This window comes from Nasonia vitripennis (genome assembly GCF_009193385.2).
Source record: "Nasonia vitripennis strain AsymCx chromosome 2 unlocalized genomic scaffold, Nvit_psr_1.1 chr2_random0010, whole genome shotgun sequence".
Taxonomy (NCBI): domain Eukaryota; kingdom Metazoa; phylum Arthropoda; class Insecta; order Hymenoptera; family Pteromalidae; genus Nasonia; species Nasonia vitripennis.
In genome coordinates this window covers 1,254,324-1,267,190 of record NW_022279617.1, presented here as the reverse complement: position 1 = coordinate 1,267,190, position 12,867 = coordinate 1,254,324, and the positions used below count along the sequence as shown (strand labels likewise).

General features: G+C 41.3%; 1 protein-coding gene across 1 annotated transcript; it reads right to left on the bottom strand.

Moving 5' to 3' along the window:
• LOC116416526 lies at positions 1-11,130 on the bottom strand. The gene is made up of 6 exons (XM_032601613.1): positions 10,601-11,130; positions 9,781-10,064; positions 9,284-9,692; positions 8,984-9,220; positions 7,661-7,842; positions 1-3,975 (listed from the first exon to the last, which is right to left on the bottom strand). The coding sequence occupies exon 6, from the start codon at positions 2,934-2,936 to the stop codon at positions 180-182; it is 2,757 nt and encodes a 918-aa protein (XP_032457504.1). The 5' UTR covers positions 2,937-3,975; positions 7,661-7,842; positions 8,984-9,220; positions 9,284-9,692; positions 9,781-10,064; positions 10,601-11,130; the 3' UTR covers positions 1-179.
• Positions 11,131-12,867: the final 1,737 nt, after the last annotated feature.

Below are 12,867 nucleotides of genomic sequence, written 5' to 3'. Positions count from 1 at the left end.
CTCGTTTTCGCTCAGTAACCTCGTGGCCTTCTCCTCAACCTTTCTCAACTCGGCAAACCGACGCGCTTCTTCCTCGTCTTTCCTCTCGGTTTCGTCGAGCTTCACGAGTGGCTGAGCGAACGTAACTCCTCTAATCTCCTTTCCTCCCGTTCTTCCTTGTTCTGGGGGCGCCGGTTTCTTTATTTCTGGGCCCCCAACTTCAAGTTTCCCAGAGCTGTAGTTATCACACGACAGTCGGGGCACGAGAGTAAAGTGACGCCTTCTCGTCCGCACCACTGACAATGGGTCTTAGGAGCGTCCGTAATCCAGTGCGCAGGAGTTGAATTTGTATGCGCCGTCGGAGGAGTTGTGCAGTTCCTCGAGGTGTGCCCCTTCTCTCTGCATCTATAGCAGACTACTTCGGGACACTGTGAGGCGCGATGGCCTACACGGTGACACGTGAAGCACGCGCCGAGAAACTCTCCCGCGCTCACGTTGATTGGTCCTAAGGGCGATTTACCCGCCCCCGCCGCTGGATTCCTTCCGGTGCGTGGCTGATTTCCTCCGCCCTTCGGTTTATTGGTCGAATCCTGGCTTGATGCAGCATCTTTTCCCGTCGACTTTGATTTATTACCAGAGCCGACGTTAGTACTTGCGCTCGCGACTTTTTCCGACTCAGAAGCGGACGTTGAAATCGTAGCTTTCTTAGCTTTCGACTTCTTGCCCTTCTTCTGAGTCTCCTCACTTTCTTTCTCCTTGTCTACCGTCTCGACTGCAGCGACCTTGGGCTTAGTCACCCCTCCTGTATATGCCGCGCCGGGAACGTGTATCTTCTCAGCTGGCAATGGCGGAGCATATCGACTGTCCAAGTCTCGCTGCTTCTGCCACCGGCGACCGTACTTCTCGAGATCTTCCAAGCTATCAATGAGCTTATCACCGATAGCCTTCCGATACTCGGGTAGAATATTGCGATACGCTATCTGCAACAATTCTCTTTTGGATGGGGGTCGATGGAAGCGTGACACAATGTACTCAAATTTGGCGAGAAACGTCGTGATTTTCTCACCTTTGTGTTGCGTCCTCCTCCTCAAATCCTCCATTAAATCTTCCCTGTTATATTCAGTAACGTAGCGGTGCCTGAATTCTCGACAAAACTCCGTCCACGTCTGAATTTTCTCTCTTTTGGCTCGGAACCAACGGCCCGCCTCGCCCTGGAAAATACAAGGCAACACGTTTATCCAATCGATATCCGAAACTCGAGTACCTCTTCGGCAATCACTTAACCTCTCCAAAAACTCTTCTGGGTCCTCGTTTCGTCCTTCGCCGGAAAACTGGAAACCCCAGTCCTTGAGTTTTTTGGTGATATCTCGGGCGCTGTCCATCCTCTCGTTCCGACAACCTATCACCGAGAGTCTTCCCGTCGACGCATGATTCGAGCTATGCTCGAATTCGCTGTCGCTGCCGCTCAATAGACTCAAGCTTCCTCTTGGACTTCGTACTCTCGCGGCACCCTCTTTCCTTCCTGCCTGCCCTAGCTCGCTTCTCCTGGTCCTCTTCGCGCGACTCTCGCTCGTGTGAGGGACCTCCGACTGACTCTCCGAACTCCTGTCGGTTGGCCTCGTTCTGTCGAAGAACAATTTTCTCTCTTCTCTCTGGTTCTCTGACTGACTAACGGGCTCCGCTATTCTTTCCTTCCCCCACCTCGGACACTGCAATGTTGGCCGTTTTATAGCCTGCGTCGAGGTTCGTCGGAGACCTTCCGATCTCATCTCTTCCTCTCTACGCAAACTGTTTTGCTGGCGAATCACTTGGCACGCCTTGTTCCATGCTTCTTCACACACTTGTTGGAGATTGCGTTGATGCCGTCGTTGCACTTCTTCTTCCTCTACCTCGATATCGAACTCATTCATCACCTGATTGAAAACGCGATGGCCTTCAAGTTCGAGCTCCTCTTCAAGGGCCCTCTCTCTGGCTTGCTCGTAGGTCATTCCGTTCGCGCGGAGTTCCCCTATACGAGTCACGCGTTCATTCAAGCGTTCGTTCGTTTCCCGATACCGATTCTCACTCTCTCTATCGCTTTCAGCCGAACTTCTTCCCGCTCTTGAGCTTACTGGCGAACTTTCCTCATTTCTCTGCTCGTTACAGTTGGCTGTCGCAGAAACATTTCCTCCCGCTAGAGTGGTCGATGGTGTATACCACCGCTCTCTTCCTAGCGGAGGTCGGCTTTCAGCGACAGGAACTCTGCTCGGAATTTCTCTGAGTCCCGGTCGGGCAATAGGTGATTCGCCTATACCTCGTACTATTCGAGCAGAGAAATACTCCCACGCTCCCGGATGTCTCACTGGCATGCGGTTCTCAAACCGGTAGCCACGCGGTGCTGGAGTAGGAGGCGATATCAAGTTTCCAATTACTGCTGAGGTAATCGGTCGTCCTGATAGCGCCGCCGTAGCAGTCACCAGGGCCGCTCCAGCCCGTGAGGTGACTACACTCGACGACGTCGTAGTCGCCACTGCCGTACTCGGTGGCACGTTTAAATTGACACCACTTCGGTGATCGTCTCCTCCGTTCTCGCTTTCGCTAGAACGTGGATTGATCAACCTTACCGGGTTGTCATTGTTTACCCTTCTCTTCTTTCCCTCCTTTGGTGGAATTTCTCCCAAAATACGCCGCTCTATTTCCTCGTTGGATATCGCAACTCTCGCGCCTTCGATATCCCACTCATACCACGGCACTCCGTCCAAAGTCGGGTTGGCTTCCGAAATATACGCGCGTAATAATCGATCGCGACGAACCTCAGCAGAGCCACGCAAGCCAAAACCTCTGGCCTCGAGCTCTTCATCGAGTTCGTACTCTGACAAACGGCCGATTTTAAATTTCATCGCGCGAAATTCGCGCGAGCTATGCATCAGCCGTTGCATTACGGCTGCATGTGTTTCGTTACTTGCCGCTCGATTCATCGTGCTTTCTCACTCTCACGCACGCTCTCTACACTCCCAATTTCTCCTCCTCTCCACCTCGGCGATCACGAATTCCCCACAAGGGATGCCAATTGCGACGCTGTGCCTCCCAACACAGGTGCGCAACACCTCGAGCCTCGCATGCAGTAGGATTTTTCTAAACGTAGGATTTGACCGCGATCATCACGTTTGAGAGAACGCTAGGGAGAGGGGAAAATGATCACACACAATGGTTAAGTTTTATTGCACATGTATTTCGCCCAGCCCTTCCCTACAACACGGTGGCTGTAGTGCCTCCCGCGCACAGTTTAGCCACGCAGGGCTTACGCTGGGACGCTCAAACACGAGCCACGCTCGTGCAGCAGACGGCGGGCCACAGGCCCAGGTCCAGTCCGCTGACGGCTGTCTCTCTCTCTCTCTCTCTCTCTCTCTCTCTCTCTCTCTCTCTCTCGCGTCTGCACGTTAGCCCCCAAGCTGTAGCCTGTAGTGTCACGTGGTACGCGCTCGCGGCCTCGCTCGCACAAATACGCGCTCGACTCGGCTCTCGCCGGTCGCCGCGCGGCCAGTGTGATCTCTCTCTATCTCTCTCTCTCTCTCTCTCTCTCGCGCGCGCGGGCTATGCCTCCCGCTTGTGGCAAGCCCGACCTGCTGCAGCCGCGCAGCTATAGGGTTTTCTCTCGCGCTGTCTCTATCTCACGCACACGCGTCTCCTCGCACTGCTCTCTCTCTCTCTCTCTCTCTCTCTCGCGTGCGCTGGCCAGACGCCTCACGCAGAAGACGTCTTGGTGTGCGCCCGCACTGCACACCAACACCCTGGTCTCTCGAGTTCTCTCTCTCTAGTGTGCCCGCACCACACTCGCCTCACTCTTGGATCTCTCTCTCTCTCTCTCTAATACTTTCTTACTCGCTCTCTCTCTCTCTCCCTTTCTCTCTCTCTCTCTCTCTCTCTCTCTCTCTCTCTCTCTCTCTCTCTCTCTCTCTCTCTAATACTTTCTTACTCGCTCTCTCCCTGGTGGACGTCCGTTTGCAACGTCGCATACTTTAATTATTAAATATAAAGCAATTAAAATAGTTGCACAGTTTGTAATTTATTCTAATGTCTTTTTGATAGAACTACTATAGTCTTGGCATGTGGACACCGAGTCTCAGGATTGTCTGGCGAGTGCATACACATCTCATCGCAGGGCTTCGTGGTGCAAACTGTATACTGTCTTCAATCTTCAAAAGTTCTACAAGGGCATCGATCAAGCTGGCTGGTCAACTGCTTCAAATAAAACATTTTCACTTGGGTAAATTACAATATCTTTAAATTTTTTGTTTCATCTTCCCCTTACAGTTGTGATAACTTTGGATTCTTCATGAATGAGAGAAAAATCATCATGTATCATCCCAATCTCAAACTTATAGGCTCTACTATGAAATATACTACTTGAATCTAAATTGTTTTTTATTTTTCTAGGATTGACTGGATTGCTTGGCATACGTTTCATTTTGTCTACTAAATTTCTAATTGATTGATTTGTCAGAAACAATCTGCTCAGTACATGCTCGAGAAACTGTAACAAAATTTTTGCTCTAGTATAGCTATCGCAGTCTGACGTTGAAAGTTCGTATCCTGTATATTACAAATATTACAATCATTCTTCGCTCTGTCTTCACAAATCTCTCAGCAAATCTCTCAAGGTGAGTAAACTTTATTTTATACTGCTACGGTTATTAGACTTAAAAAGTTTATCCCCTATATAAATGATGTATGTACTTCTGATTCAGGGACCAGTTTGATCAAATTGTCATCATGGAATCATCCAGTGGTTCTGAATCTGATAACGCAAAAGACAGTGATTGGGATAGTGACGAAGTGACGGTGATACCACACTAAAAGCAATAGAGTTTGACATAGAATTAGACTTAAAATCGTGGGACAAAATTAAGCCTATACAAAAATTATACAGAGATAATCGTATTTATGATAAACTAAAAGGAGATTGGACTGATATCGTCGCTGACAAAATGTGGAGATTGTTAAAGAAGTAAAAGATTAAGATAATACAATAAATGAATCAAAAGAAATAAATTATGATAAAAACGAAGTAAATGCTGAAGGAAATTCAATTGATGATAAGAACGTAGTAAATGCTGAAGAAAATTTGTTATGTGACAAAGAATTTTATGATCAAAATGAGTCTGCTTTTCATCAATATCAAGAAAACGAACAATGCAATATTCTTGATGCCACTCCAAGTTTGGAGAGTGAATTTCCTGACAGTGCATCTCATTCAACACCTGTACAAACAAATCGTAGCCCAGCATCTGAAAATAATAATTTTCAAATTCAAACTGAACCGAAAATAAGTACAGAATGTGGAAATGACTATTATAATTTGATTGCAGTTAAATCAGATAATAAAGACTTGCACAACTATAGCGTTGAAAATGCAATTATTTTGTCAGAACATAGTTGTTCCTGTTCACCATTAGTTACAAATAAGTATTTCAAAACAATTGATCACTATTTTGTGATTGAAACCGATGATGTATTGCAAACTAAAGTAGAATATAATGAAACATCGAAATACGAAACAAAAAGTGAAGAAAATGAAAATATTATTGAAGAATTTATTTTTGAAAATCCAAAATCACATGTTCGAACGTAAAATTTCCCGCGCTTTCCATTTCTGGTGCCAAAAGTAGGGGTTTCTATTTGAAAAAATCGACTTGACCTTCAAATGACCTTGAAGGTCATGCTCAATGACATTGTCAAGGTCATCATCAGATAGCCAGGGAAAAATCCTAAAACTTTTACCCGAAACTTTTTTCGCTGGCATGCTTTGCCAACGAGATAATTGAGATTAAAGATTAAAATGACTCACCCTGTATATATATATTAGTTAAGATGATTGAACATAAACAATCAGAGCTATGAAAACCCTTAAGCATTCTAGCGAAATGCGCTGGACATCTGGATTTAAGCCATCTCTTTTTTCCCAGTAACTTTGCTTTAGAATATAACTAATGTAGTGGCTGCCTGTTTTTTGGATTACAGGAGTAAAACCTACAAGACCTATTAAATCACAAGTTTTGCCCTGAATTTTTACTTGTGCTGGAAAATATCGGGAAGATTGGATAATATTATCTATTGAAACAGTTTCTCTATTATCGTAAGCATCTTCAAATACTTTTTCAACATCCAAAGCAATGTAATTGCTACACAAAATAATTGCATTTTCAACGCTATAGTTGTGCAAGTCTTTATTATCTGATTTAACTGCAATCAAATTATAATAGTCATTTCCACATTCTGTACTTATTTTCGGTTCAGTTTGAATTTGAAAATTATTATTTTCAGATGCTGGGCTACGATTTGTTTGTACAGGTGTTGAATGAGATGCACTGTCAGGAAATTCACTCTCCAAACTTGGAGTGGCATCAAGAATATTGCATTGTTCGTTTTCTTGATATTGATGAAAAGCAGACTCATTTTGATCATAAAATTCTTTGTCACATAACAAATTTTCTTCAGCATTTACTACGTTCTTATCATCAATTGAATTTCCTTCAGCATTTACTTCGTTTTTATCATAATTTATTTCTTTTGATTCATTTATTGTATTATCTTAATCTTTTACTTCTTTAACAATCTCCACATTTTGTCAGCGACGATATCAGTCCAATCTCCTTTTAGTTTATCATAAATACGATTATCTCTGTATAATTTTTGTATAGGCTTAATTTTGTCCCACGATTTTAAGTCTAATTCTATGTCAAACTCTATTGCTTTTAGTGTGGTATCACCGTCACTTCGTCACTATCCCAATCACTGTCTTTTGCGTTATCAGATTCAGAACCACTGGATGATTCCATGATGACAATTTGATCAAACTGGTCCCTGAATCAGAAGTACATACATCATTTATATAGGGGATAAACTTTTTAAGTCTAATAACCGTAGCAGTATAAAATAAAGTTTACTCACCTTGAGAGATTTGCTGAGAGATTTGTGAAGACAGAGCGAAGAATGATTGTAATATTTGTAATATACAGGATACGAACTTTCAACGTCAGACTGCGATAGCTATACTAGAGCAAAAATTTTGTTACAGTTTCTCGAGCATGTACTGAGCAGATTGTTTCTGACAAATCAATCAATTAGAAATTTAGTAGACAAAATGAAACGTATGCCAAGCAATCCAGTCAATCCTAGAAAAATAAAAAACAATTTAGATTCAAGTAGTATATTTCATAGTAGAGCCTATAAGTTTGAGATTGGGATGATACATGATGATTTTTCTCTCATTCATGAAGAATCCAAAGTTATCACAACTGTAAGGGGAAGATGAAACAAAAAATTTAAAGATATTGTAATTTACCCAAGTGAAAATGTTTTATTTGAAGCAGTTGACCAGCCAGCTTGATCGATGCCCTTGTAGAACTTTTGAAGATTGAAGACAGTATACAGTTTGCACCACGAAGCCCTGCGATGAGATGTGTATGCACTCGCCAGACAATCCTGAGACTCGGTGTCCACATGCCAAGACTATAGTAGTTCTATCAAAAAGACATTAGAATAAATTACAAACTGTGCAACTATTTTAATTGATTTATATTTAATAATTAAAGTATTAAAATGATATACTAAAAAATATTGAGAATGATGTAGAGAATCAAGAATTTAAAAAAATACACTTGAAGTATACGTATAGTGCCATTATTACTCACTCGATTACACAAGTTTTACTTGAAGATATCCTTGGATCGGTAATCAGTGATCAATTTCCATGCTGTTGACACCCTCTAAGCGATGCTCACCAAGGTTGCTGCTGATGAAGTTACACGATGAGTATGCAGAGCAGTCAGACTTTTCTGGGACTCGATAGACTGGTCGTTGAGTGAAAAATATCTATTATGGCTAGGAAATATTTGATAATAAGATTGTAATCGTTATACTGATCCTGACTAAATGTCAGTCCACAATCAACAAATGACTATAATAAGCGAATAGAATCAATTGTTGATTTTACCAATCTTAAAATAGAAGCATTTACTTTTAGGACGAAATCAAAAGCAAATTAGTGGTGTTTTGAAAAGATGAAAAGCAAGTTTTATTTGTTCTCAATTGTTTGAATAATGAGCAGCATGTGCCACAAGGATAATCATGCACTTTGTAAAAATATAACTAAAACAAAAGACGCGAGCGCGGGGTTTGAAGAAATCCAGATCCTAACCTTAACACTAAGCACTTGTTATCGATGAATAAAAAATATAGATTCGTTCATTTTAATCACATTTTAATAATGTTTTTTGTACCATTCTCTTTTTATACTTGCTCATATACTTAGTACTTACTTTCGTAAATGGAAGATGTGTATAGTTTGAAATCCCGACTGTTTCAGATGCCTGCTATATCAATACAGAATGTACACCGCGATTGTCGATAAAACAGATTTGACATTAAATTTAAGGGTGTTTTACACTACACCTGATTTTAAGTTTTTGGCAAAAAATCCTCAAAATTTCAGGTATAAAAATTTTAATATTAAACTTGTCAATTGCATTTAAATGAAAAATAAACTTTTCTGTAACTTGATAAATAGAGATATTCATTGTTTTTCATCGCCTAGTCAATGTGTCAATTATGATGATGATTCGGTAATGTATATCTATTATTGCAAAATGAAAAATCTGACAATAGCAGAGTTATGAGTATTGAACAATCTCCTTTGAAAGAGGTAAAAAGAATGATGGTCAGTATACCCGTTAGTTCATGATCAGAATCCGAAAGAAGAATGCAACTGACAAAAAAGACAATCATGCAAGAAAGATTGTTGGAATTATCATGTAATTCTATGAGAGATGAAAAACTTAAAAAGTCATCGGTAAAACAGCCAGGAGTCAACAAATGTTTTAAAAATTATCCAAGACAACAACATAATAAAAACTCTATTCAACTCTACAACACTGTCTACTGCTCAAAAGTAAACTAAAACTAAAAATGTACAAACGTACAAAAACTTCTTATGATTTTGTAAGTAAATACATGAAATACTTACACATAGCTATTATTTTCAGGTGGCAAGTACACTGGCACATACTGCTTTACGTCAAGAAAAAAAGGCATTAAACTTTCACAATAAGACTCAGATGGCCAATCTGGTTTTTCAAAAGGTTCTGATGATGACCTTTATTTCTAAATTATGGTATTTTGGTCTACCAGTTGGTTCCATAAAAACAGTGGAAAATTTTGTATAATCTGGAGTTTTACTAAAATGATCTAAATTTTCTGCAAACTAAACAAAAATAAAATTTTTCTAAAAATTATTTCTTTTAAAAATTATTACTTGTCTACTAACCCCTTGTGATTTCTTTAGCCTGGTTTTCAACGGTTTTCAAAACTTGCAAACTAACACCGAAATCAATTTGGAATTTCTGCGCCAACATCTGTCTCTCAGACATAATATCACAGGAAAGTATTGACTCATTACCACTTCTTTGCATACAGGATTGTCCACGACTTGTTAAAATGGAGTTTAAACTTTCATCTTGAATGCCATCTCTTCGGGCACATTCTAGAGCGTTGTGAGCATCACCTTTGATCCACCAGAATATACTAGTTAAATTTAAATGCAACCATGAAGTATTATTGCGCATCAAGCCATAGGCCACTGTGTGACCAAGCTCGTTAAGATTCATATTGGGTGGGATAAATTTCATCAAGCCTTTTTGCTGCTGCCGAGTTAACTTTTTCCTATCACGCATAGCCTGTAGATGAAATAAAATGCATTAAACAATGAATAAAATAAAATGTGGGAATTTAAAATTTAACACATTATTATTAAAAATATCTCACGTTATTCCTTCTCTAATTCCTCCATCTAATACAATACTATGATGAAAGTCTAGTTCGACATCATATTGCTCCCTAAGTAAACAGTCAATATCAGACATATGCAAACCATTTTCCACTGAACTATGAAAGATTGGGTTGATCGTTTATCCACTGCCAGAATCTTGCCTTGACTGATTGGTCGCTTTCTTACATATCCTTCTGAGTTGAGTACATACTGTTTCAACGTCCTCTTGGCTCTCTTCCCTCATATTGATAATCCAGTCGATAGGAATAAACTGGGGAACCTATAAAATACAATTTACTTTATCATTGTAGTCCTGACACAGTTTTACCTGGTCATTTTCTAATAAGATAAACAGTGTCTAGGTACCCCCAACCGTGTACCTTTATACACTACACAAAGTACATGGTACATAGATTTTCTGACAAACAGAGTGTTTACCGTATATTGTGCACCGAAGCCACCATAAAATTGTTTACTCCGTACCATGTACATTGTACTGTGCACAGGTACACGGTTGGGAGTATACCAAGACAGTGCCATGAGGAAATGATATAGAGAATATAAATGGTATCCCATCTTCACAGAACATCAAAGCTTGATTATGTAATCTTCTAGCTATTCTTAGAGAGTTAGAGGCAGGGAAATATCCATTACTTTTGTAAAAATAAAAGTATGATGGTTCATAAATGAAAATACATTTTTCATAAAATATAAGAGAGGTTAAGATTATCATACGCGTCTATTTCGGATAAATTATATTGTATACGAAAATAATACGTCTCGATAAGATTTAGAAAATAATGAATACATAATTACCTTCGCGCACTAGAAGTCTCAGCATCAGCAGCAGCATCAGCATCAGCAGCTACAGACGCGATATCTTCGTATAACGTCTGCAGCTATACACTAAGATATACTCCGCTGCAGCCGACTGCCGAATTCCTTGCACGCGCATGCGCACCAAGGATTTTTTGGCCTAGCCCCGACGCCTCAAACTACTATATTAAAATTTTAACCGTTTACGGGTGCTGATTGCGCATGCAAAAATCTATTGATTAGCATTTTTATAGTGTTATAACTATTTTATTAATATGGTAACTATAGAAATATAAGAAACCCCAGCCCCCGGAAGAATTTTTGATTTTTCTTCAAAACCAAAATTTGCGCAACCGTCTCACTTGTAAATTCTTAATGCATTTTTTATGCGCTATCGATTAGATATGGTCATATTGTTGATAATTAATTTCGGGTACCAACTTCTAGGTGCTCTTCCCTGGTAATCATTAAAAAAGCAGTCGGGTCGGCGAATTGACCTCTGGTCCAGCCGAGGAACGGAACACAACCGTTCCAAATCTACAAAAAAAAGAAAAAAATACAGATGGAAGGGAGCGTGAATAGCACCAGAGGCCGTAAAGGCCGTGGCAGCTAAAAAAGCATAGTGCACAACCACAAGGCACAACGGACTTTTGTGGCGCTGTGCATCGTTGTGTGTTCTATGCCTCTCGTAGTCGTCCTAACCTATTGTAATCCAAGATCAAAATTGGAAGAAAAATAATTACATTTTAACACAAATAATTGAAATGAAAAAAGTCACATGAAAACAAATTGATATGTTCATTCTAAGATTGTAAATAGTTGAATAAATTAATTATTAAGACGAGAGCCATAGAACACACAACGATGCACAGGAGACCGTCTACAATGCGTTCCGTTCCCTTGTTCTGTGAGTTTCGCTGCGTTGTGCCGTGTGTTCTTGTTCTGCACAGAACAGAAACGTTGCTTCCAATCTTTTGTTATAGCCCATGAATATTAATCTTAGAACGAATGAAAGAACTCAGAGTGAGTTCCAACAAAAGGAAAGGGTTGAGTGAGTGAAGGGTTCTTTTTAATTAACACACGATTTCGCGGTACACAAAAAGCACTTGCTTTGGCGTAAAAACCCTCACGGTTTAGAGGGAAAAGCCTCAGCAAGTGTAAGCTTTATTGAAAATAAGGAAAGGGAAACTATACAAATAAAAGAAAGAGAACAGTGACTCTAAAAGAGAAAAAACTCAAGTGAAAGAACGCACGCAAACGCAAAGACGCGAGGTACCTTTTCCGCACGCAGAGAGAGCTCTCTTACCGCAAAGACGAACGCAAAAACCGCCGCTGAAGAGGGCGTTGAGCAGGCCTCGTCGTAGTCCGCCGCTGCTTCCGTCCTGGTCCTGGAGGTCTGGAAGCCGGGCCTGGGGAGCGAAAGGATGGTCCGCAACCGTGCACCAAGCGCGCCCCGACGTCTCGGGGAGCCAGACGGTTGGCACGAGGGCAACAAGGGGTGTTGCCGCTGTTCGCTCGCCCCGAAGGAGTCACGTACAACACGTGGACACCTTCGCCAACAAACCTTAAGACTATCGCCTCGCGGCACACTCGCACAAATACACACACGCGAACGACGCGATCGCGAATTTTCCGCTAAACACTACCAACACGGCGCAGAACGAGGTGAACAGTGATAGCTCTGAGAAGAACACGTCACTGGCTCACCGTCAGAAGAAAAAAAAATCGAAAAGCGTAAGGAAGCCAAACGTGCGAAGCGCTAGGCAGTCCGAACAGGAATCCGCGCGCGCGGGCCCTTCGCGCGCTCGCAAGCGGGGCCGGCGGCGCGCAACTCGACGCATGCGCGCGCGCTCTCAACGTCGCAACGGAGAGCGAGCAGCGGCGCGAAATTCAAAAAGCCTAAATTTACACCTACACTACTTGAACGAATAAAACGAACTGAACAGCCCATATCCGTACTTATATTTCATTTCAAAATTTGTCAACAAAAAGGCAGCTGAAAATAGTGAAAATGAATCGAAAAGAACTCTTCATGGCCATTTAAAGCAAATTAAGCAAATAAATAACTGTGCGCACCCCATTTGTCTCTAAACATAGCCTGCTAATGTGGCTTCACCCCCGCACCACCTCCATATCTTTTTATCTTTTATCTTGTTGTGGAAATTTGTTAAATCTATCAATAAGCTTAATACATTTAGCACGGCAATTGATTTTTCTTTTAACATTTTTGTTGACAAAATTTTGAAATGAAATAGTACGGACATGAA

Coding starts and splice junctions, on each gene's coding strand:
- LOC116416526 (XM_032601613.1), bottom strand. CDS start 2,936: ATGAATCGAGCGGCAAGTAACGAAACACATGCAGCCGTAATGCAACGG.